Below are 23568 nucleotides of genomic sequence, written 5' to 3'. Positions count from 1 at the left end.
CCGCGGTAGCCAGGGAGATGCACAGGGTGGGGCAGACACAGATGGAAGAGGGAAGACAGGCTGCAGTGGGGGTCGAGGCTCCCGTGACCCGGTCTCCTGCCCTGACACCCAGGATGAAGTACAGAGGGGACAGCAGGCAACCCCTCCTGTCAGCAGGTAGGGGACCTAGGGGGCCAGGCCAGCCTCTTTCAGCCTCTGGATGTGCAGGCTGCCAGACCCGGCCACATGCTTAATCTAGCTGTTTAGCAAATTCCATTAGAAACTTATAAACAAAGCAGGACAAAGTTATCTTCCAACAAATGCCTTTTCCTCACAAGGTCTAATTTGAGGCTCCTAGCTGGTTAAGTCCAAAAGCACCCCAAATCACCAGCTCTCTGGTCTGGGTACCAGGACAGGGGCACCCTGTTTCCGCATGGCTTGAGAACAGGGTTTCTAGGCCGAGAGAGGAAAGCTGGGAGAGGGGCGGGATCCAGGAACGTGCTCGCATGAAGCTGGAGAAAACTTCTGCCCAGAGGATGTCTTCATTTGGTTCTCTTGTACGGTCCGATGTTCAGACAGTTTCTCAGTCTTGGAATCGCACCACCTCCGCCGGCTGCAACGAAAATCCTCAGTTCACCTCGTGCACACGGAGGCGACTCAGGATGCTCAGGTGAGGAGGGGAACGAACAGGGCAGCTTAAGGGGAGTTAAAAGAGGACATGCCTTCTTTGTCAGGGGGTGTTTACAGCAGGCGGGAAGCAGATGGATTTAAAAACTGGTTTTGCCCGCTGCTCAGTGGAACGGATGGGGAAGAGCAGAGATGGTCTCTGGAGAAGGATCAGATCTGGAAGGAAAAGGGCGATCCCTACCCCCGTATAAGGTGGGGGATGATGAGTACGTCCTTGGCCCCTCTGGGCTCAGATCGCAGAAACAGGGCTGTGGCAGAAATGCCTGGGCTCTTGTCAGAGTGGGTGGAGATGCTTTGAGCAAAGTCCCATCCCTTCTCTTGCTTGTTGCCTTAGGGTCACAGGCAGTGGCACCAGCGACTGCTGAGGGTCCTGCAGGAGCCACACCAGAGGCCAGCCCATGCCCGGCAGTCACACAGGCTCCCAGGTCCTCAGGGCCGGCCCAGGGCTCCACCACCGCCCTTCAGACAGCCTTGAGCCTCATCTCCATGACCTCCCCACGCAACCCTCAGCCGCAGAGGGCGACCCTGGCTCCATCGTTTGTGGAATTTGACATGTCCGTGGAAGGTTATGGGTATGACAGGCTTTCATATATTTGAAATACTTCGTTAACTTCCCAGTGTCTTGGATGAATTATGATGTCAATTACAAATGGGATTTGTAGCTCCCATCAGTGCTCACCACTCAGGAGTGGACTATGTTAGATTCGTGGACATCCCGTGTACTCAGTGGCTTCTCGGGGGCAGCCATGTAGGTCCGCAGCCATGTAGGGCCAGGACCCTCTCCTTCCCCTGGTGCGTCTGCATTCTGGAATGCCCTCCCCCTCAGCCTCCAGCGGGGCCTCCCTTTCTTAGGGCCGTGGTACGGGCATCAGCAGCTTTCTGTCCTTAGAGATTGAGGCCCCTGCAGAGGGACAGATGGGAGATGTTACGGCCAGAGACTGGCTTGCTGTTCGATGATCTGAGACACTTTCCTGTTTCCAGCTGTTTGTTTATTCCGACCCTGTCTACTGTGATGGGAACCAGCACCGAGTACTCGGTCTCCGGAGGGATCGGGACAGGTAAGTGTTTCCCAGGGAGTTAGCTTGCCGAGGTATTCTAACTCTGCCCCGAGAATAGGTCCTTGCATGAGTTGTGCTTGCAGGTTGTCACACCTTGGTTAGTGCAGGGGCATCCTGTTCTCTGTGCATCCCAAGGGCACAGCCCTGGCTTTGATTCATTTCTTTGGTGACTGACAAAGGCTGAAATAGACGCCTCGCCTCACCTTACGGCTCTCCCTAGGGAGGAATATCAGTTCTGTGTTGACGGCCAGCCAGGAACAAGCCTGTTCTTGGCTACTGGAGGATCCACCTGAGGCTTGGCACGCTTTGCACAGCGCTGTGCTCTGCTGAAAACCAGGCATCGTCCCTTAGGAGGACCAGGGTCTGGGTTCCTATGGGAGGGTGGGTGCTGAGGGGCCACGGCATTCCCAGCCCATCAGTGCGGGCCACCACGTCTGGTTCTGCCCGTTCTGTGAGTTCAGCGGGCCTCACCTGTATTGCAAACCTGTTACTGGGCGGGAGAGCGTGGGTTTCCCTGGAGGGGAGCCTTGCCTTGCAAGGCTCAGCCGAATTAGGCTGGTGTCCTCTGCCCCATGCAGCACGCTGCCCGACTGTAGCTCAGCTGACCAGCGGGCCAGATGGTGACGGATCTCAGGCTTGTGCCTCTGTCTTTGCTGCCTTGCGAGGAGGTGTGGAATAATAGATGAGGCAGAATTGGAGAGAGGTTTCGAGGGTCTAGGCTCAAGCCTTGGCGGGAATATGACTTATTCCTAAGAGTATGAACAAGGAGACGAGAGCATCCCACCCCACTGGGTGGCCATAAAATGGGCCTGAGTGAGGCGAGGCACAGTGCTGGCACACAGTAGGGCCACTCCTGGGCTGAATCAGAGTCACGGTGAGTCTAGACAAGCTTCCACGGCTGGGCAAAGCCTAAGGGCGTGCTTGTGTTCTGCCCCCAGGCGCTGCCAGGCCCTTCCCTCCACCCGGGGGCCTGAGCTTCTCCTGCTGGTTCCTGATCGGCCGTCACGGCGCCGTCACTGAGGGCCACCCACTGCGCTTCCTGACCCTGGTGCGCCACCTGGCCAGGACCGAGCAGCCCTTCGTCTGCTTCTCCGTCAGCCTCTGCCCGGACGACCTCTCCTTGGTCGTGTCTACAGAAGAGAAAGAGTTTCAACCCCTGGGTAAGGTGTTGGGAGCTAAAGCTGGTTAGGCCACACTTGGGGGAAATGGGGCTAAGTCAGCTGCTCTTAGCGTGAGAGCCAGGGCGCTCAGCCCTCCTTCAGTAGTGATGCTGGCTGGTCCTGGCTTTCTAAGCTTACCCGCCCATGATGCCCTGAATTGACCCGAGATGGCCCAGCCCAGGTATCTCAGCCATGCCTGTTCTTCTCAGGTGCCCTGGGAATGTCACTTTCACAGTGAAACACCTGGAAGGCTGGAGGATGGCTTGGCATCCTTGACACACAGCACAATAGCGTTTTCCCTCGCCCTCTCAGGACTTTGCTGTCAAATGTGCATCCTCGTGGAGGTGGTCTAGAGTGGGGGTGGACCCTGGAGCCTGACTCCTGAGTTTGAATCCTGGCTGCACAACTTTGAGCCAGTTACCTAGCCTCTCTGTGCTTCAGGATGGTAAAATGGAATCATGATAGCATCTACCTCTCAGGTCATCGGTCGTGAGAATGAAATGAGTTAATGTTTATCATGGTCCTTAAAACAGTGTCTGTCTGACGGGGCTGGCCTGGTGGCTTAGCGGTCAAGTTTGTACGTTCCATTTTGGTGGCCTGGGTTTGTGGGTTCAGATCATGGGCAGACCTACACACCGCTCATCAAGCCATGCTGTGGTGGCATCCCACATACAAAGTGGGGGAAGACTGGCACAGAATGTTAGCTCAGGGACAATCTTCCTCACTGAAAAAAGAAGAAAAAATAGTGTCTGGCACAAAGCAAGAGCTGAAGGAATGATTGCCACTGTTGTCACTATTCTGTGACAGAGGGCTAGGGTGAAGCTCCTTGGGCATGAGGCCCAGGTCTCCTGGGTTGCTGCAGCATGACATGGCATGTGAGGTCTGGTGTTCCTGTTCTCTTCCAGACATCATGGAACCTGAGGATGACCCTGAGCCTTCTGCGGGACGCCAGCTTCGGGTCCGATGTGGTCAGCTGCTGGCTTGTGGTCAGTGGCATCACCTGGCTGTGGTTGTTACCAAGGAAATGAAAAGGAATTGTACTGTCTCCACCTATCTGGATGGACAGGCCGTTGGCTCAGCCAAGGTGAGCTGGCTCCCCCAGCTGCGCTCGCCCCACAGCCATGCCTCCCGGTCGTGCCACCCGGGAGTGGCCTCCGTTCAGTTGTTTGTTTTCCTTTGGTGGCAGGGTTGGTATCCGCTGAAACCCCCCGACTGCCCAGAACACTTGGCTGAGTTGGGACATAAAAAGGACATCTTTAGAAAATGGAATGATGGTCACACAACCAGGGTAGGAGGTAAAGCGTGGAAATAAGAATAGTCGTGACAGTTTGGGCTGTAAGAATAGTCATAAGAAAATAGAAATCTCCAGAGTGAGCAGAGCAGGGCTTCTCATGTTGGAAGACACGGATGCCCCAGGGGGGTCTGAGCGGGGCCTAAGGTCCGACTTTTCCATGAGGCTCCTGCTGAGTCTAACGCAGCTGCCGTGCACACTGAGCTTAGGAGCAAGCTGCCCATCTTGCCAGTTTAGGGCAAGAACGATGAGGGAAGGATTGTCCCTTGCTTAGCGAAGGCCATGCAATGTGAATGCAAGGCTGGAGGAAGCCTTGCCCACTGCCGTTCACAGACACCAGAGGTCCTGAGGTTTAAGGGAGAGGAAGCTGGGAGATGGGGACCTGGCAGGTGTGCTCCAGCAGCCACTGCCAGAGGTCCCCGAAGAAGTCAGAGAGGGAAGGGCCTGGAAGACACAGAGGGCAGGTGTGGCTGGATCTTTACGGGTTCCCAGAGACAGCATCTCAACCTGGGCTGCATTCTAGAACCACCAAAGTTCTCTTGCATGGGCCACACCCCAGATCGACTCCAGCAGAATCTCTGTGTGTGGGGTGACTTGGTAATGTTTTCACAGTCTCCCGGCTGATTCTAATATGAAGCCGGAATGGAGAAGCTTAGATTGATGGGATTTCTCATTTCGATAGTTTGACATTTGAGGCTGGGTAGTTCTTTCTTGTGGGGACCTGTTCCATGCACATTAGGACATTTAACAGCATCTGAGTCTGCCCCAGAGGCCATAGCGTGCCCCGCTCCCGAGCTGTGACCCCCCAAAATATCTCCAGATGTCTCCTGGGGGGCAAAACTGCCTCAGGTTGAGAATCATTAGGCTAGAACACCCGAAATTCTATAGAACAGCTAAAGACGAGTTTGGCGCTATCTTCTGGTAAAATCGTCTTATCAAAAAAATCAGTGGTGACCAGAAAGATTCAGCAGGAGCGTAAGAAAAGCAGGTCCTCCAAACACAAAGTTAACGTTTTCCTCCGATCATTAACAATGCTAGTCCTTCCTTTTCTCCCTTCCTTCCTTCTTTCCTTCCCTCCTTCCTCTCTCCCTCCCTTCCTCCTCCTTCCCTCATTAAATATTTATTGAGCACATACTATGTTAGGTACTTTTGAGGTGCTGAGAATTGTCCCCGCCCACCAGCCAAATACCGCAGGGGTGTGCATATAATAAGCAAACAAAATTTAGATTTATTAAACCTGCTGTAGCAAGAGACTCCTTACCTGGCAAGGAAGTAGGAGGAGCTTATATAGGATTTGGGCTTATGTTACGTGATTTTGGGGTGAGCTCCAAGAAGTGGAGGTCAGTCTATTCTGAATTGGGTGCTGTCAGAAGCAGGCACTTTGGGGTCTGTGTATGTTCAGAACTTTCATCCAGGCAGTAGGAGGAATGGAGCAGGGATCCCATGGGGAGTCCTGTCGATATTTGGACCTTGCTGGCCCCTCGCACAGGGGCTGGCACACAGGATCACGCAGTAAACATTAGATGAGTTGCATTGAATTTACAGCTACAAGGAGTAACGTGGACTGGCTCATAGTGTTGTTTAGTGAACTGGTGCATGGGTGAACATCTGACTCCAGGGGACCAGCTAAACCAAAGCCAGTCACAGGGAGGTTGGGAGCAGCGTGATGCCATGGGAATATACCAAACACACCATGGACAATGGCCAAGGGCCAGCACACCAGAGCCGACTTTCCAAGAGAATCTCTACAAGTCATGACCAGCAAGTGAGGTTTGACTGGAATAAACATGGAGCCTGTGTTTAGATGCAGATGTCTGCTGGCAAGAACAAGATGGGAGAGCTAAAGAGCTATTCTCAAATGTTAGAGCTTTTGTTTTTATTTCCAAGGGAAAATAAGTTAAATTTGGAAAGGCGGGGAGTATTTTAACAGCCTGAATTGAGCAAAATTGCTTGGGGGCGATCTGAGCCATCTTATGTTTATAAATCAATCTGAATGATGCCGTGAGACATGATGTAGGAATCTGGCAAGAGAGAGGAAGCTAGAGTGGAGGGGTGGGGCAGAGCAGCATTGTGGGAGCCGAGCGGAAGTCTCTGCCTGGAGGGATGAGAGAGCACCGTGGACCTCCGACGGGCAGGCCTGGGGCTGACAACTTGGTTTGCTTGCACTGGAAAGTCTCATTTAATTGGTAGGGAGAAAGAGAATATTTTTGAAATTATGTAAGCTCTCATTATATGCATATTCATGTATCTAGAGATTTTATAGTCATAAAAATAATACAAATGCAGTTTGAAATAACTGAAAAATAGAAAAAAGAAGAAAAATCACCTATACTCCTTCTACTTTACCATAGTTTGTAGTTTCTTTCAGTTTTTTCCCTTTAAAAAAAGTAGTTGTGACTTCATTGGAAAGAAAACTTTGCATACTACTTAGCTAACATACTATTATTTAAAAAATTTTTACCCATGTGGCTTTGAAATTATTATTTTTTAATTTGTGATTAGATAATCTTTTAACTATTTTTCTTTTATTGAAGATTTTATTGAGATAATTGTAGGCTAAAATGCAGTTGTACAAAATAACAGAGAGAAATCTTGTGTACCTTTTGCCCAGTTCCCGCAATGGTAAATCGTGCAAAACTGTAGAACAATATCACAATCAAAATGTTGACATTGATACGCTCTGCTAATTTATTCAGATTTTCCCAGTTTTACTTGTCCTCGTGTGTGTGTATTTAGTTCCATACAATTTTATCCCCTGTGTAGGTGCCCACATCCACCACTACAGCCGAGATACAGAACATTTCCAATGCCACTGGGGTCCCTCGTGTTGCCCTTTTATAGAAGTTATGACTACAGCCACCTCCGACCCACGACCCACACCCTCCCGCATCCCTGTCCCTAAGCTTGGCAACCAGTAATCTAAAATGTTGTCATTTCGAGGATGTTATATACATGGACTCACACAGTATATGGTCTTTTAGGATTGAAGTTTTCTTTCAGCATAATCCTCTGGAAATTCATCCAATTGTTGCACATGTCAATAGTCCATTCCTTTTTTATTGCTGAGTAGTATTTCACGATACAGCTGTATAAGCGTTCACCTAATGAAGGACATCTGGATTGTCTCCAGTTTTGGGCTGTTACAAATAAAGCTGCTAGCAACATTTGTGTACAGGTTTTTGTGTGAACTCAAGTCTTCGTTTCTCTGCATAAATGCCTAAGAGTGCAATCGCTGGGTCTTATGGTAATTGCGTGTTTAGTTTTATAAGAAACTGCCAAACTATTTTCCAGTGTGACTGTGCCATTTTACACTCCCAACGGCAATGGACGAGTGCTCCAGTTTCTCTGCATTCCGTCTTGTCACTGTTTTTCATATTAAGCCATTCTGATAGGTGTGCAGTGATGTCTCACTGTGTTTTTAACTTGCATTTCCTCAACAGCTAATGAGATGGAGCATCTTCTCATGTGCTTATTTGCCATCTCGAGATCCTCTTCAGTGATGTCTGTTCATGTCTTTTTCCCATTTTCCAACTGGCTTGTTTTTTACTATTGAATTTTAAGGGTTTTCTATATATTCTAGTCCTTTCTCTGATGCGTGATTTTCAAATAATTTCTCCTAGTCTGTAGCTTGTTTTTCATCCTCTTTCACATGGGATTTTGCAGTGCACAAGTTTTTATTTTGATGAAGTATAATTCATCAAATTATTATCTTGTGGCTCGTGTGTTTGGTGTTAAGTCTGAGAACTCTTTGCTTGGTTCTGGATCCTGAAGATTTTCTCCTACGTTTTTTCTAAAAGTTTTCTAGTCCTACATTTTACGTTTGCATTTGTGATCAATTATGAGTTAATTTTTGTATAAGGTATGAGGTTTAGTTGAAGTTCATTTCTTTGTCTGGGATGTCCAGTTGCTCCAGAACCATTTGTTGAAGAGGCCGTCCTTCCTCCACTGAATTGCTTTTGAATCTTTGTCAAAAATCAGGTGGGCATATTTGTATGGGTTTATTTCCAGATTCTATATTCTGTTTCCTTGATCTATATGACTATACCCCCACCAATACCACACTATCTTAATTATTGTAACAATATAATAAGCCTTAATGTTGGATAGAGAAGTCCTTCTATTTTTTGAAAAAGAAGAATTAAGCTATTTGTTAAACTATTTCTTTAAGCTATTCTAGGGCTTGTGTCTTCCCTTATAAATTTTACAATTAACTTGTCTGTGTCTACAAGAAGGCTTCTGAGATTTTGACAGGAATTGCCTTAAACCTGTAGATCATTTTGGGGACAAATGACATCTTTACTGTGTTGAGTCTTCCTACGCAGAGACATGGTACGTCTCTCTGTTTATATAGGTTTTCTTGGATTGCTTTCATTATCCTTCTGGAATTTTCAGTATACAGATTCTATAATTTTTTTTTAGGTATTTCATTTTCTTTTGAGAAATTGTAAATGGCATGGTTTTTCATTTTAGTTTCTGCATGTTCATTGTTAGTCTTTAAAGTGCAACTGACTTTTGTGTGTTGATCATGTATCTTACGACCTTGCTAAATTTGCTTGTTCGTTCTAGGAGTTTGTTTACTTGTTTGTTTGTTTTGAGATTCATTAGAATTTTCCACATGGACATGACATTTGCAAATAGAGACAGTTTTATTTCTTCCTTCCCAATCTGTATGTCTCTAATTATTTTTAGTACATAAAACTTAATTAACGTGCCAATACCAGACATTCAGGTTCGTAGTGGAATGACTGGGACAAAAGAGATGAACATTTTAGTGGCTCTTAATTTTTTTCATCTGTTTCCAAAGGCAGAGTGTCAGTTTTTACACCCACCACCATTTTGTAGGCTGTTTTAATGCATACTTCTCAGCTTTGGGAATTGTCTTTCTAACGTTTGTAGGTAAAATAAGTTTTTACTCTGAGTGAAGAATAAGGTACATCTTTTTATATCCATATGTATTTATTTGATTAATTCTGAGGTTAAACAGCTCCCTCACCCCTCCCCATCCTTTGTATTTTAACAGATGTTATACATTCAGGCCTTGCCGGGACCTTTTCTTTCAATGGATCCATCTTCATTTGTGGATGTTTATGGATATATTGCTACCCCTCGAATTTGGAAACAAAAGTCGTCATTAATATGGCGTCTTGGCCCTGCGTACCTCTTAGAGGAAACCATCTCAATGGAAACGCTGGAAGTCATTAACAGACTTGGCCCAAGATATTGTGGTAACTTCCAAGCGGTGCATGCCCAAGGTATGGAGTGTTTTGATTTATAATGATCTTGCTGATATCATTTTTAAATGGACATCCAGTTATTTATAGCATATTTATAAAGAATAAACTCAGCACAGATCAGTCATTAGGGAAGACCTCTGTAATTGGATCATTACATATTTACAACCCAGCAGAAAATGTCGCAGAAAAGGAAATGACAACATCCTTTGGATGTCAACTCTAAAGAACATAATGGAGGAGAGGGGTGGGTAATACCGTCGGCAAAGAAAGAGAGAAGAGAATGAGATGAATAAGTTACATTCCTTTTAATGAAGAAGCTTTTTAACTAAAGCATACTGCTGTCTTCAATTATTAAACAGGCAGACAAAACATCCCCATTTTCGTTATTGATTGTTGGCTGTTCAAGCTGGGAGCATTGCTCTCTGAGCTCCGTCAAGCCAGGGGGTCAGCTCCCATCTGGGAAGGATGATAAATGAATCTGTATGCAGAAGCCTTGTGCACGGTGAAGGGCGATTGAGCGCTGCTGAGTGCTTCTGTCTCCAGGCCTCAAGTCTCCTTTGAACTTCATTTCCTTGGGCAAATGGCAGTGGCCAGAGGAGTGTAATGAAGTCAGGTCCGCAGCCAAAGTGTCACCGACTCTTTAGCCATGTTTCTCTACTAGCACATGTGGCTCTCCCTGACTTGGGGACAAGGGTGCTAATTCCAAGCGGGATGTTCACCATGGACATGCAGCTCACTGAAAGTCTCAGGGCTCTCAGCCCAGCCTGTTTCATTTTTTAGATGTCAGCTTTCCCATCGCTTGGCCTTTTGGTTTGGGGAAGCGAGGTTGCATCCTGATAGAAGTCTCAAGCTATAGTCATTTCACACCTGGGATGCCTCTGTTGTAGAGGAGGGTCTGTCTTGTGAGATTCTGTCACAGTTTTCTGTAAATGTCAGAGAAGCCAAGCACGTGACATACAAACATACAACATATAAACGTACAATGCAACAATGTAACAACATCCCAACATTCTCTCAGAGGCTGCTTTGCACGTAGCAGTAGGTGTTTACCCTTCTGGGGATTAATTCCCTTCTCTGCAAAATGAGAGTAGAAATGACTGAAGCCTGTTGTTTTAGGAGAGGACCCCGGTATGGAGGCGACGCCGCTGGTTGCGGAGGAAAGTGTTTCCTTCAGCCTTCACATAGCCAGCTCCTCCACCACCACTGTTGCGGACATTAGGAACGCTTACAATGAGGTGGACAGCCGCCTGATTGCCAAAGAGGTTGGTATGCCTTCTACATTCACTTGCTGCGCCCTTTGGGAGTCATGATCTTGTGGCTCGCTTCAGCTTTCCATGAGTGAGTGAACCCTAAGCCATGCTGCACACGCGTAGACGGATGCGCACGGGAGTGCTTCCCGCTTCATTCGTTGAAATACTCTACGGCTCCCCACCCATCAACACCCCCCACGCCTAAACCTTTTACCTGTAATTGCTCAGAGAGGAAAGTGGGGGCTCTTCATTCTTCACAGTAGAGCAAGAACAAATGGAAGATTTAGAAACCCTTTGTGACCCTGACAACGCTGTTGAGCTTCCGTTTTCCAGGTGCTACTCACCCCTCAACAGGGCCATGTGTTCTTTGAGTTGCTGTGTTTGTTTTAAAACAGCAAATTTGCAAAACAGCAGGCAGACATGTTTGCAGATGTAGTTGCCATGAGATGTACTGTCCCCTAATTCCCGCATAAAGGGCTCGTTTGCTTACTGCTGATGAAATTGGGCTGATTTGTTTACAGCCTCTGCACCCTCACTGACAGAGGGCCACTTCTTGTTACGGAGGAGGAAGGATCAGGGAACAGGGCCTGCAGAGAATCAAAGCTGTGCCTTACCGGCAGAGTACGTTCTGATGGCAGAGGCCAGGAGTCCAGTTTCCTGGTCCTCTGAAACCGGTGAGCCTGGAGCTCACAGAGGCCGGACAACCCTAGACTCGGAAGGAGGGAGCCCTGGGCTTTGTAGCACTGTGTCACCTCCAAGTCCTGGGGTCCTCCTCGCCCTCGTTGGCTTCTCGCTGTGAGCATGTGGGACATCGGGGCACGACAGCATAACTGAAACTGCTCCCTTATGATTAAGCCACAGCCTGGGACGCAGGACCCGCGACCCTGAATTTTGGCTTCGGTCCCCCTGACATTGGTTCAATTATTATTCATTTGCTGAGTGCCAGCCCTGGGCCAGGCCTTGGGGTGCCTGCCCTCCGGGAGCTCAGGAACAAACCTCTTCCTCTCCAGGAAAGTTTCTTGGGACTAATTGTTGCCGATTTCTCTAGATGAATATTTCATCCCGTGACAATGCCATGCCCGTGTTCTTGCTGAGAAACTGTGCTGGCCACCTCTCTGGTTCTCTTCGAACCGTTGGAGCCGTGGCTGTGGGCCAATTAGGTAGGTCAGGCCATGGACTTTTCGGCCATTTGGGAAGAGGGGCTCATGGCTGTCATCGCTTGTGCAGCCTGGAGTTCTGGAGCGGCAGGCAGGGCAGAGTGTGTTGGAAGCAAGAAGGGGAGGGCGAGGGCTGGGGAGTTCATCCTGCTGGAGAGTTGGCCTCACACGTTGCTTATGGGTCAGTTTACCTTGCTGCCTCTGACAATTGGGAGTGACCTCCGCTGCTAACCAGGCTGGCATCTAGGCACAATGGAGCCTATCTAGTGGGCACAGTGGGACCTTTGAGCGGAGGCAATGGTTGTGGTTGTTTGGGTGAAAACAATAGCCAGCGATGGTGGGTTGCCTTGCAATCGGGCAAGGATCTAAAGAGCAGACAACAGCCAGAGGGGGTCAGAGCTGCCGGCAAACCGAGGCTCAGAGGGTGTCCGGCTCATCCGGCACTCTGGACTGAGACAGAGGGTGGCAATCTGAAATCCCCTGGGCAGTTTCAGCCTTCTGATGACCCAGAAATAATTCAACACAGGTCTCCCAGTGACCTGAGACCTTCAAAGCCCCCTGCCCTTCCTCCCAGCCTGAGGCGCGTCCAAAGGCCCCTCTGCTGTGAGTGGTCAGTGGCAGTGGCAGCCCATCTGCCCTCGCATGCTGCCGGGCACTTTCCACCGCAGTGAAGCTGTGACGTGCTCAGGGACTGTCCTTTCCTCCCACTCAGGGGTAAGGGTGTTCCACTCCAGCCCTGCTGCCAGCAGCCTGGACTTCATCGGCGGGCCCGCCATCCTCCTGGGTCTCATTTCCTTGGCGACGGATGACCACACCATGTATGCGGCTGTGAAAGTCCTGCACTCGGTCCTGACCAGCAACGTCATGAGTGACCGCCTGATGCAGCACATCTGTGGGTACCAGGTAATCCCACCCTCCCATCTGAGCCTGGGACTCCCCGAGGGGCTGGCGTCCCCAAGGAGCAGGGAGGACCTTTGATGGCCCCCATGGACATTCTCCCTAGCATGACTTCTGGAGAAGGGAGGCTGAAAGCCCCCGGGGCCTGAGACCAGTGTCGCCACAGCAGAGGGCCAAGTGACAGCCAGCCAGAGAGGGCCTCTGATCAGGATGGGGTGCTCACTTGCCTGTGACTACTGGCATCTTTCACTGATGAGTTCAAGAATCATTTGCGACCCCCCACTTTGCATCTAGCATGATGGCTAAGAGCCCAGGCCGCAGAGTCTGACTGCTGGGTTTGAATTCTGCCTCTTCCTCGAACTTGCTGGTTAACCTTGGATGAGTTACCCACGCTCTCTGTGTCACTTTGCCCACCTGTATGATATGGATTGTCCTACTTGCTGTATCATGGGGTTGCAGTGAGGACTTGACCATTTAATACGAGTGATGGGCTCAGAATTATGTCTGGCTTAGAATACGTGCTCTATAAACATTAGCCAGCTTTAGCTCTTAATCTCTCTGTGCCTCAGCTCTCCTCTGTGTAAAATGGGAAGAACAACAGCACGTATTATGTGGGGTTGTGACGATTAAGTGAGTTAACCTGTGCTGACTGCTCAGAAGGGTGTGTGCTCAGAGTAACTGCGGCGGCCGCGTTCACTGGGATTGTTATTGCCTCTGACTGTCCATCAAGCAAGATGCGATAGGGTCACTGCCCTCAAGTAACCTCCTGTGTGCCTGGGAGGCAGCGCAGAAAGGAAACATGAGGGGCAGGGCTGGGGTTGAAGCGTAGACAGAGTCACTCAGGCACAAAGATGGTGGCTGGCTCCTCCGGGCACAGGGAGAGAGACTTCCTCTCTCTTTGGCCCCCGAATCAGAGCCTGAGGACAAGAAAGCCATATGGTGTCACCTGAGGCCATGCCCTCTCACCTGGACTGCAGCCACAGCTGGACAGCTGCTCCTCCTGCCCCTCCCTCACAGCCCATTGAAGGCAGTCATAGTTCTACGTCACAGCCCGATGATAGCTCTCCCCGTGTGAACTATCCAGAGGCATTCCATCACTGATACAGCGTCCCCAAGTCCTCAGACTGGCTTCTAAAGGCCTTTCAAACTGGGCCCAACCCGTCCTTCCAGCCCCACCTCCCACCCAGCCAGCGTTTCACACCCTACGCTCCCACCTCCCCAGAGCCTGCACAGCCATGGGTTGCTAAACACGTCGTGTGACTCTGTGTTCCTGCAGCCTCAGCTTGGAGTGCCATCTCCCTCTCCTCTCCAGGGACACTCCTTCTTGCCTTCCCGGGCCAAGCTCAAATGGCTAGAGGGCTATGTCCCCTGCCCCCTGAGCTGGGTGTGTGGCCGCCTGCTGGCCACCGTGGTGCTGTGCGCATGCCCAGTGCTGGGCACTCTCACGTGACGCTGCAATGATGCCCTCGGCTCAGCTCCATCAGACTGCACTTGATTAGGGCCAGCCCTTTCATGTTCTTTGCCGGTGCATCCCTGAGACCAAACAGACACTCAGTAAATATTTTGGGAATAAGTGTATGGGTGTGTCTGGGTTTACCTTAAAACTCACGAATTGGGGCTCTTGGTATATAAAAGTTTTCTTTGATTATATCCTTAAAGGCAGAAGTAGTGGGATTTGTTCCAGCTCAGCACATAAATATCTGCCGTGGTGAGGGATTTTCATACTTATTGTGAACATTTCCAAAAAAGTGCAGAGCGGTTCCTGCTCCCACAGGTGTATCTAGAAGGATAAAATAAGATAAACAGCAAAATAATATTGGTGTAAATCAAATGCAATACATGTCTGAGAGTCTCTCCCAGAACTACCACACTCTGTGTGACTCAGTGGTTCCCCAGCCGTCTTCCCAGAAACTCTGAGCTCCCCAGAGGACTGGGACCAGCCTGGGCTCGCTGTTGTCTCCTCACCGCCATGTGCAGGGCTGGGCACATGGTGAGTTCTCAATGCGTGCTCCTTTCACGGATGCTGTGCCTTGAGAGTGATAACATGCTACAGAGCTGCCAAGGTGGCCAACATCACGTGTCGGCAGGGGAGTCAAAGAGAGCTTCATTAAGAACAAGGGCGATCAGAGGAGGCCCAGAGGACTGGGTTGGCCAAGTTTTTGGGGAAGGAGTGGTGGAGGCAAGGAGTGGCCCATGAATCTTTTGACTCGACTTGTATTGACTGAGCCCCTCCTAAGAGCGAGGCACTGTGCTGGGCATGAGGGATATGGATGAACAAAATGGGTTTCACCTCTCCCTCCATGGAACCTCCTGTCTGCCTCAGACCGTTTGGGCTGTTGTAACAAAAATACCATAGACCGTGTGGCTTATAAACCACCGACAGGGAGGCTGGGAAGTCCAAGATCAAAGTGCCGGCAGATTCGATGTCTGATGAGCGCCTGCTTCCTGGTTCATAGCCAGCCATCTTTGCACTGTCCCCACAACGCAGAAGAGGCACGGGAGCCCTCTGGGGTCTCGTTTCTAAGGGCACTAATGCCACTTACAAGGGCTTCATCCTCATGACTGAATCACCTCCCGAAGGCCCAGCGCCTAATATCATCACACTGCGGATTAGGTTTCAACCAATGAATTTTGGGAGGGCACAAACACTCAGCCTTCAGCACTGTCTGGTGGGGTGGACAGAAAAATATTATTGTCATGAGGCGAAGATTCCCAAATACTTTGACTAAAAAACCCATCAGACTCAGAGATTTATTGTCCCTGTACGCATGAAGGCAGAAGAAGGAAATTGTAAAACTCTTCTTAGAGCTTGAAAAAAGAAACATTTCAGGGATCTATGTCTTCAGGGAAAATCAGAAGGGGAGGCTGGGCGGTGGTAGGAGAGGTAAGAAATGGCAGGTTTGAATAAAGAAAGAAGATTTATTATTATTACTATTATTATTGGCCTTCCTTGACTGCTCTTTATAAAATAGAACTCGTCCTGCCTTATCCCTTTCTAGATGCTTTCCCTTGCTTTCTGTTTCTTCATTGGCATGATGTATATTTACTTGTTGTCGTGTTTGTGATCTTTTCATGCCGTGGACGCATGCTCCATGGGGGCAAGCACTGGGGCTGCTCGTTGTTTGCTGCACCCTAAGAGCACACGGCAGACAGGAGGTTCTCGGTGAGGATTTGTGGAATGAGTCAGTGAGAGAACAAGGGTCTTCCATGAAGCAGTTTGCTCAGGAGCGGATGGAATCAATTTTTTAGACTTTTACGTTGTATCCATTTGCTGGTTTGCTGATTGGATATGAGAGCATAATGAAAGCATAAACCTTCCTCTCTGTTATTTCTATCAAATTTATTTATCATCCTCTTCTCAAACGAGGCAACATCCAGCCAATTTTTATAAGACGGATTTTCATAGCGTGGCAAAAGAAGGAGGATGGTGTTCCAGACTAACTTGTGGGATCCTGTATGGGTTTCTCCACACGGCTGGGAGGAAGGATGATTGCGGGCCAGTGCACAGTAAGCGTGGATGGCGACGGGGGAGGACCAGCTCTGGATCTTGTCTCAGAGGTGATGAGCAGTCATGAGAAGCCTTGGAACAGGGGAATGCAATGATTGATGCTTTACGATGACCTTGACACCAGTGTGGAAGGTGGTCAGAGCAGTGAGATTGGAGCAGGAGACTGAGATGACACCAGCTCGCTCTGAGACTACCTTTCTGACCTGGGGAGACTCAAGATCTTTGTGAGGAGTCTGGGCAGATAGCACAGGAGAGCAGCCGGTGCTGTGTACCCAGCATGCTGCACGCAGGAAGGAAGACATTTTTGGGACGTGCAAGTCTGAAATGTCTGTGAGACGTCACAGGTAGATATCAAGTGGGATAGATGGCCCTGGGGCTCAACGGGGCTGGAGGCATAAATCATGATGATATTTAATCCACGGAAACTGGTGAAATAGGCAAAGAGAGGAGTAGGGAGAGAGGAGGACTGAGGAAGAAGCAATGAAAGCTAACACATAGAGGTTGGAAATATGATTAAAACCCAACAAAGGAGATTGAGAAGAAAGAGGGAAGAGAAACTAAAGAAAATGTTGTCAAAGAAACTGAAAGAAGACGGTGTTTCAAGAAGGCGAGTGTGGTCAAACAAGGCTAAATGCTGATGAATAACGAAGCAAACTAAGGACAGAGGTGTCCCTGTTGGATTTGGCGCCTGAAAGTCATTGGTGGCCTTTCCAAGGCCGGTGGACAGGTGGAGGCAGCAGCCAGCTGAAGGGGGTTGAAAGGAGAATGTGAGGGGAGGACATGGAGTCACAGTTTGCCTAAGGTGCTTTCCAGAAATTTCCCTCTGAAAAGGAGTAGAGAAATGGGGTCCAAACTAGAGGGATTAGGGCTGAAGGGAGTGTTATTTTTAAGGTAAGAAATAGTACAGCATATTTGTTGGTGGAGGGAGGTGAGAGAAGAGAGAGAGATGGATGAAACTGGAAGAGAAGAGCTATCCTGAGAAGCAGTGTCCTTGAGAAGGTGAGAGGTGGGTTCCAGAGGCCAGGTGGATGGAGACCCTGCTTGTGACAGGAAAGAGCACAACACAGGCATTCGTGGATCTGGTGATGGGAAGACAAGAGTGGGCACGTCTGATGGGGTCTATCTTCTCAGCAGAGTACGAGGTCCGGTGAGGGAGGGGAAGGGAGTTGGGGGAGAGAGAAGAAGAGATGAAATCCTCATCTTTAAGATGAGAAAACCAGCTTCCTAGAAAAACGGTTGGACTGCCAGGTCAAATGAGTTCTAATTTAACATTTGACATTATTAATGTAAAGTGAAGCCAGTCGGCCTATGTGTGCGATTTCTCTCAGGCAACTCTCAGCCATCCTAATTATGTCCTGGTGGGTGTGGGGGCGTGGTCAGGTTTTAGATATGTCAAAGAAGTGACTGGAACAGTCTGAAAAGATATTGAGTATTTTCTGATCACTGTTGTCTTCGTCACTTCGGGCTGCTATAACAGAATACATAGACTGGGTGTCTTATAAACAACAGAAATTTATTTTCTCACAGTTCTGGAGACTGGGAAATCCAAGGTCAGGGTGCCAGCATGGTTAGGTTGGGTGAGGGCCCTCTTCTGGATGGCAGTTGGCCGACTTCTCATTGTATCCTCACATGGCAAGGAGCAGAGCGAGGAAGCAAGCTCTCTTGTGATTCTTATAAGGGCATTAATCCCATTTATGAGAGCTCCACCCTCATGACCTCATCTAATCCTGATTATATCCCAAAGGACCAACCTCCAAATACCATCACATTGGGGAACAGTGTTTCAACATACTAATTATGGGAAGACACAAACTTTCAGTCCAAAACAACAAGCAAGACTTCCCAAAGGCACGTTGAAAGAGGATGTCTGGGAAGATAGGGAGAAGGGGTGGACTGTGTGAGATCAGGCATAGGGAATTAAGCTATGGAGGAACTGAGAATCTGGATGAGTAGATGAGAACGCAGATGCTCATGGATGGCTGCGCAGCCTGACTTTTGTGTGACTGAGGTCAACAGAGACACGAGCCTTGGTGGGATCCATTTTCTTAGCCTCTGAGACAGGTGTGTGCCACTGGGATCCCAGTGCCTCCATCCTGGTATGGGTGCCTGCAGGATGCTAGTTTCCCATGTTCTGGCACAGGAGGATGGCACGTCCATGGCTGCAGCCTCCAGTGATGCTGAGTGTAACTGGGTTCCTGGGTAGGTGGTGGCTTCCTGGTGATACAGCGACGTTTATGGGATGGTTATGAATGCAGAATCCAGTAAAGGAAAATGAGAAATAGCACTCAGAAATGTAGGAGGAAACCAGGAGAGGGTGGCTGTCTGGAAACGCAGAAGATTCAGGAAGGAGCAGGGGGTCCCCAGTGAGAGGTCAAGTCACGCAAGTACAGAAGGGTGAACGCTGAGGGGGAAGCTGCCACAGAGGCTGGGTATGTTTTTCTTCTGAGAACAGGGGAACAAAGGAGGGGGTGCCAGAGAGCAGAGGCTTTCCAGGCTGGGCCGCCCAAAGTGCAGCAGGAACAGTGAGGGGAAGGGGAAAGAGTCCTCAGGCCGTATTCCTGAGGACACCGCTTTGTCTTAACCGTTCCAGATGATGGCGTTTCTGCTGAGGAAGAAGACGACTCTCCTGAACCACCGCATTTTCCAGCTGATCCTCTCCATTGCTGGCACTGCAGAACTGGGCTTCGGGTCGTCTGCTATCACCAACGTTGGCGTCTTCCAGCACATCCTCTGCAACTTTGAGGTAAACTGCAGGCTGGTCATCAGCCCTACAGGAGTGTGCGCGCGATGATAAAGAAAGGCTTCAGTCTTCTCGTGTGTGAAATGGAGACCATCGTCTGTCCCTCGCAGGCTGGTGTGGGGGTCAAACCCAAAAGGGTTTTAAAGCTGGAGGGTTATATATATATGAGGGTTTAAAAAAACGTATCCCAGTAATCCATTTGGATGGTGCTTTGCTGTTTACAAAGTCTTCTTTAAAGGGATGACTGAGGCTAAGTGACAAGTATTGCAGCTTCTTTGGGTGGGCGGATCCATCCATCCATGAAGCATACCAAGTGTCCCCTGGCCCAGGGTCGGGCACTGGCAGTGTCCTAGAGACACTGTGAGCACAAGGAGCCAGCCTCTCTACACAGCCGCCTGGGCCCGGACGTGACAAGGTTGACACTGCAATGTGCTGGGTGCCAGTGACGCAGGTGCAGGGCTTCTGAGAGAGTGGGAGCGAGAGAGCAGGCAGAGCAGATTTACGGATCAGGGACTCTGGGGCTGAGTCTGGCAGAAAGCAGTCAGTGGGAGAACGTTCCAGGTGGACGGTATGCTATTTGCACACATGTAGGGATGACAGCAATCATGGGATTTGCGAGCAAGTGGCTGGGAGGGCACCTGCAGGAGCGTTTGCTGCAGGTAGAGGGGAGGCTGGAGGGGGAGACGGAGAAGCCAGGCTGAAAATGCTCAGCCGCAGGACATGCCCTTTAGCCAATACATGCTGAGGTCCCTGGAAGTATTTTAAAACTGTTTTTTTTTAATTAAAAAATAATATATGTTCATCACAGATTATTTTAAATTACAGAAAAGTGAGGGGGGGAAAAAAAAGTGAGCCCCGGACATCTGTTGTCAACCTTGAATGCAATCCTTTTTTGTACTTTCTATGCATAATATACATATTTTATCATAGTCATCATCATAGTGTAGGTATTATTTTGACTCCTGTCTTTTCTCACATAATATAAGCATTTAAAAATTTTTATCACGGACTCTTACAAGCATTGCTCTGAGGTCAGAATAATAATCTGTGCTGTAGGGAGTTCCGGGTTTCTTTGTCACTCTCCTATTGTCAGATTCTCAGATTATTTCTGTATGTTGTTCTTATGAATGAATGCTGTTATACACAGCATTTATGTGCATACGTTTCCCCTACTTTTGAAAATATTTCCTTATAATGATTAAAGTTGAATTATTAGGATACAGGCTTTATAAACAATTTTTGGTTTGTTGACAAGTTTTGCTAAACTGCTGATAACTGAGAATGTCAACTAAAGAACGATATGTTAGAGTTTTATTTTAGGTCTACAACTCTGGTGGCAAGAGCCCCAGGCAAAGAGGTCGTGAGGTTGTTGCAGAAATCCCAGTAGACGATTTTGGAACCTCAACTGCAGCAAAGGCAGTGGGGTAAAGAAGAGGATCAATGAAGATTATAATCCAAATTAGAAGTGACATAGAATGAATGACAAGGAAGACACTATCGACTCAGGTGTCATTTAGTGGCGGGGGTATGTTCTGAGAAATGTGTTAGGCGATTTTGTGGCTGTGCGAACATCGGAGCGTGCACTTACAGAAACCTAGACGGTACAGCCTACTACACACCTGGGCTATATGGTACCAATCTTATGGGACCACCATCATACAGGTGGTTCATCATTGACTGAAACGCTCTTATGTGGTGCCTGACCGTACATCAAAACTTGGAGGGGGAGCTGCTGAAAGCTGGACTTAAAGGACAATTTATGGTCATCAATGTGTATGTTAAAAAAAGAGAACATTTTTAATTAACGAAAGGAGCCTCCAGATCAAGAAGTTAGAAGGGCCAAAAAAACCCAAACCCCCCCCCCCAAAATCTCAAAACAGACAAACGAAACAAAATTCAGAGAAAGAAAGAAAGAAAAACAAAGACGAGAACATAAATTAAATAGGAAAGAAAAAAACATAGAAAGGATCAACAAGGCCAATAACCGGTTCTCACAAAACAGACAAACCTGTGGAGACTGGTCAAGAAAAAAGACACAGGAGGCACAACGTGGTTAAATTAGGAGGGAAGACGGGGGATACGCAGGGAGGGACGAGCAACTCAAAAGGTAACAAGAAAACAGAGTCAGCAAGTTCGTGCCGGGAAATGTGAACACTTAGCTCCTTTGAGCAAAATCTCCAAGAAAATTTGTTTCCAAAGGTCATTCAAAAAGAAATAAAATACTCAAACAGTCCTATAACTATCAAATAAATTGAATCCTGGGTTTAAAATCTTACAAACAAGGAAACAACATCCACAAGGGAAGTCCAGGCTCTGGGCGTCTGTAGGGAAGTTCCACCAGCTGAGAAATGGGCCATCCAGCCTTAAAAACTCTTCCAGGACCTGAAAAGGGGGCACTCTCAGCTGATTTTATGAGCTAATCTTGATACCGGAACCCAAAAATGACATTATGGGAAGTGAAAAAGTATAGGCCAATCTTATTGATAAATACAGCTACAAAAATCCTAAATAAAATAGGAGCTAATTGAAACCAGGCCAGGATGACCACCCTGGACCCAGATCTGAAGACGGGTGAAAGGATTGTGGGGGAAGCCAGTGAGGCCTGGAGGATGGGCTGCCTGTGCACCATGGGAAAGGAGATGGGCATAAATAGACGGACTACCTTGCTGAACGAGACAGGGTGTCTTGGCTGCACAGCCGCCCCTTCTGAAGTGCTGTGGCCGTGCTCAGGCAGCTTGGCTCAAAGGCAGCCTTGCCACCAGCATGGCCCCGGACTTACCCAGGCAGGACCCCACTGTACCCCAACTGCCTGCTCCTGGAATGACCATGGGTACCAGCCCACGCCCTTGCAGTGTAAACCACCCTTCAGGGGAGCTGGTGCTTTTAAAGCTGGGGTTAAGAAAACAAGCGACCGATAAAAACCAGAAGCTAAAAGACAAAGTAAAACAAAATGAAATAAAGTACAATGTAAAGATTAAGAGGACAGGATTTCAAACAGAAGAAAAGTTTCCCAAATGTCCGTCCACATCAAGTCAAGTAAGAGCAAGGGTGTGTGCCTGGTATTTGGAGGTCACTTGGAGGTCACTGACAGGCCTGGTGACAAGTAAATAGTGGGATCAGAAGTGAGGCCTAGAGTGGAGAGGGCTGGTGGACAGTCAGTGGGCTTTTGAAGAAGAAAAGAAGAGAAGAAAATAGAGGGGAGGGAGTTTCAGGACTTAAGACAGGAGATGAGTTTGACTGTAGATTGAAGAGGAGAAAGAAGTGAAAAAGGGGTGGTTAAAATGGGCCAGTGGGAGAATCACCTCTTGATGGGACAAGTCCTTGAAGGGGAGGAGGGGTTTGGAGACAAGAGAGTCAGTTACAGGAACAGGGCCAGGATTCATGATGGCTGGAGTGAAGGAGGAGAGGGACAGGAGGATGAGAAGCAGAGGGGGAGACAGGAAGTTGTGAAACAGGGGCAAGGGGTGGGGGAGACGGGAAGTTGAGGGCATTCAAGTCTTAGGCTTTGGTTTCTTGAAAAAGGGACAGGCCAGCTCACTGAGAGTGAGAGAAGGGGTGGAATTTGACACATCATCCGTGTGATATTCAAACAAATTTAATCCAGACTTCTTAACTCAGTCCTTAGCACGGGGTTTATGTGACACAGGGTAACAACCAAAAGCTTCAATTATTCACGTTTCCCCAAATTCAGATATTTGGTGTTCCGTAAAGTAATGTTTAAAAGAGCTAGGCCACCTCAGATGTGCTGTGGGGACTTCTCACTGTTCCAAGCTCTGGAAAGGAGGTGGGGGTATGCTTCTGTGGGAGGGTAAGGGGTGCTGGAACATGCTAGATTGGGAGGCGCATGTTTTAATTTCTCAGTTCTTCCAGCTCCCAGCATTGAGTCTGGCACATCATTTATTCAATGACAGGCTTCATGCAGGAATGTTCCAAATGTGCAGGGTTCTTGGGGTCCTACAGACACGTACCTTGGGCGCCATGCCTGGCTACTGCTGCCTTCATGGGCCTCCTGGTAAACTTGTGTCCACAGGGGTTCTTTGACTTTCCCTCTTAAGTAAGAGATGGAAGCCATGGCCACCTGCTTGGTTAAAGTGAGGTTGATTCTTGACCTTATGGGTCACCATCTGCAAAATGCCTGTGAGGGAACACAGTGTGGAGGCAAGAAGGTGGGCTCCATGGTCACTGGAGCCAGTCTGCCAATTAAAACCCACGGGGCCCCAGGCCAGTCACTCGGTCTCTCTCGGCCTCACACTCCTTATCTACTACACACAGATAAAGATATCATTTTACGACTTTGATGGCACTTCTTGCCTCCAGCAAATAGTATCATTTCTAAGTGTGAACTCTTCTTGCTGCTAAATGAAGGCACTCTTATAATTGTGGGCCTGAACCTTCTGGATTCTGGGCCTTAGGAAATGTCAGTATTTAGAGATCAGAAATAGTAGAGCTCTCTAAGGGGGAGCAGAAACAAGACCATCAACTGGGGCCATCAACTTTGCCCCAGAAGGATGGTTAGCAGCTGCCTTTTGTTTACTGTGAATGAAAACAGCCCAAGTGATAAATTCCACTCTCAGAATCACAGTGTATTTCACATCTGTGTGTCCCTC

At 48.5% G+C, this 23568-nt stretch overlaps 1 protein-coding gene across 7 annotated transcripts in view; it reads left to right on the top strand.

Annotated features, from left to right (window-relative positions):
• The window catches only part of WDFY4 (WDFY family member 4), a 301239-nt gene that overhangs the window by 99220 nt on the left and 178451 nt on the right, over positions 1 to 23568 (top strand). For all 7 annotated transcript variants that reach the window (XM_070615433.1, XM_070615417.1, XM_070615438.1 and 4 more), the window contains 10 exons: positions 555 to 649; positions 1001 to 1238; positions 1648 to 1724; positions 2663 to 2884; positions 3790 to 3968; positions 9196 to 9427; positions 10526 to 10671; positions 11708 to 11819; positions 12529 to 12719; positions 18812 to 18964. In XM_070615433.1, coding sequence (XP_070471534.1) covers positions 555 to 649; positions 1001 to 1238; positions 1648 to 1724; positions 2663 to 2884; positions 3790 to 3968; positions 9196 to 9427; positions 10526 to 10671; positions 11708 to 11819; positions 12529 to 12719; positions 18812 to 18964 — 1645 coding nt within the window. The remainder of the gene's footprint in view (positions 1 to 554; positions 650 to 1000; positions 1239 to 1647; positions 1725 to 2662; positions 2885 to 3789; positions 3969 to 9195; positions 9428 to 10525; positions 10672 to 11707; positions 11820 to 12528; positions 12720 to 18811; positions 18965 to 23568) is intronic.

The sequence above is a fragment of the Equus przewalskii genome, chromosome 1 (genome assembly GCF_037783145.1).
Source record: "Equus przewalskii isolate Varuska chromosome 1, EquPr2, whole genome shotgun sequence".
Lineage (NCBI taxonomy): Eukaryota > Metazoa > Chordata > Mammalia > Perissodactyla > Equidae > Equus > Equus przewalskii.
This window is presented reverse-complemented; position numbering and strand designations above follow the sequence as displayed.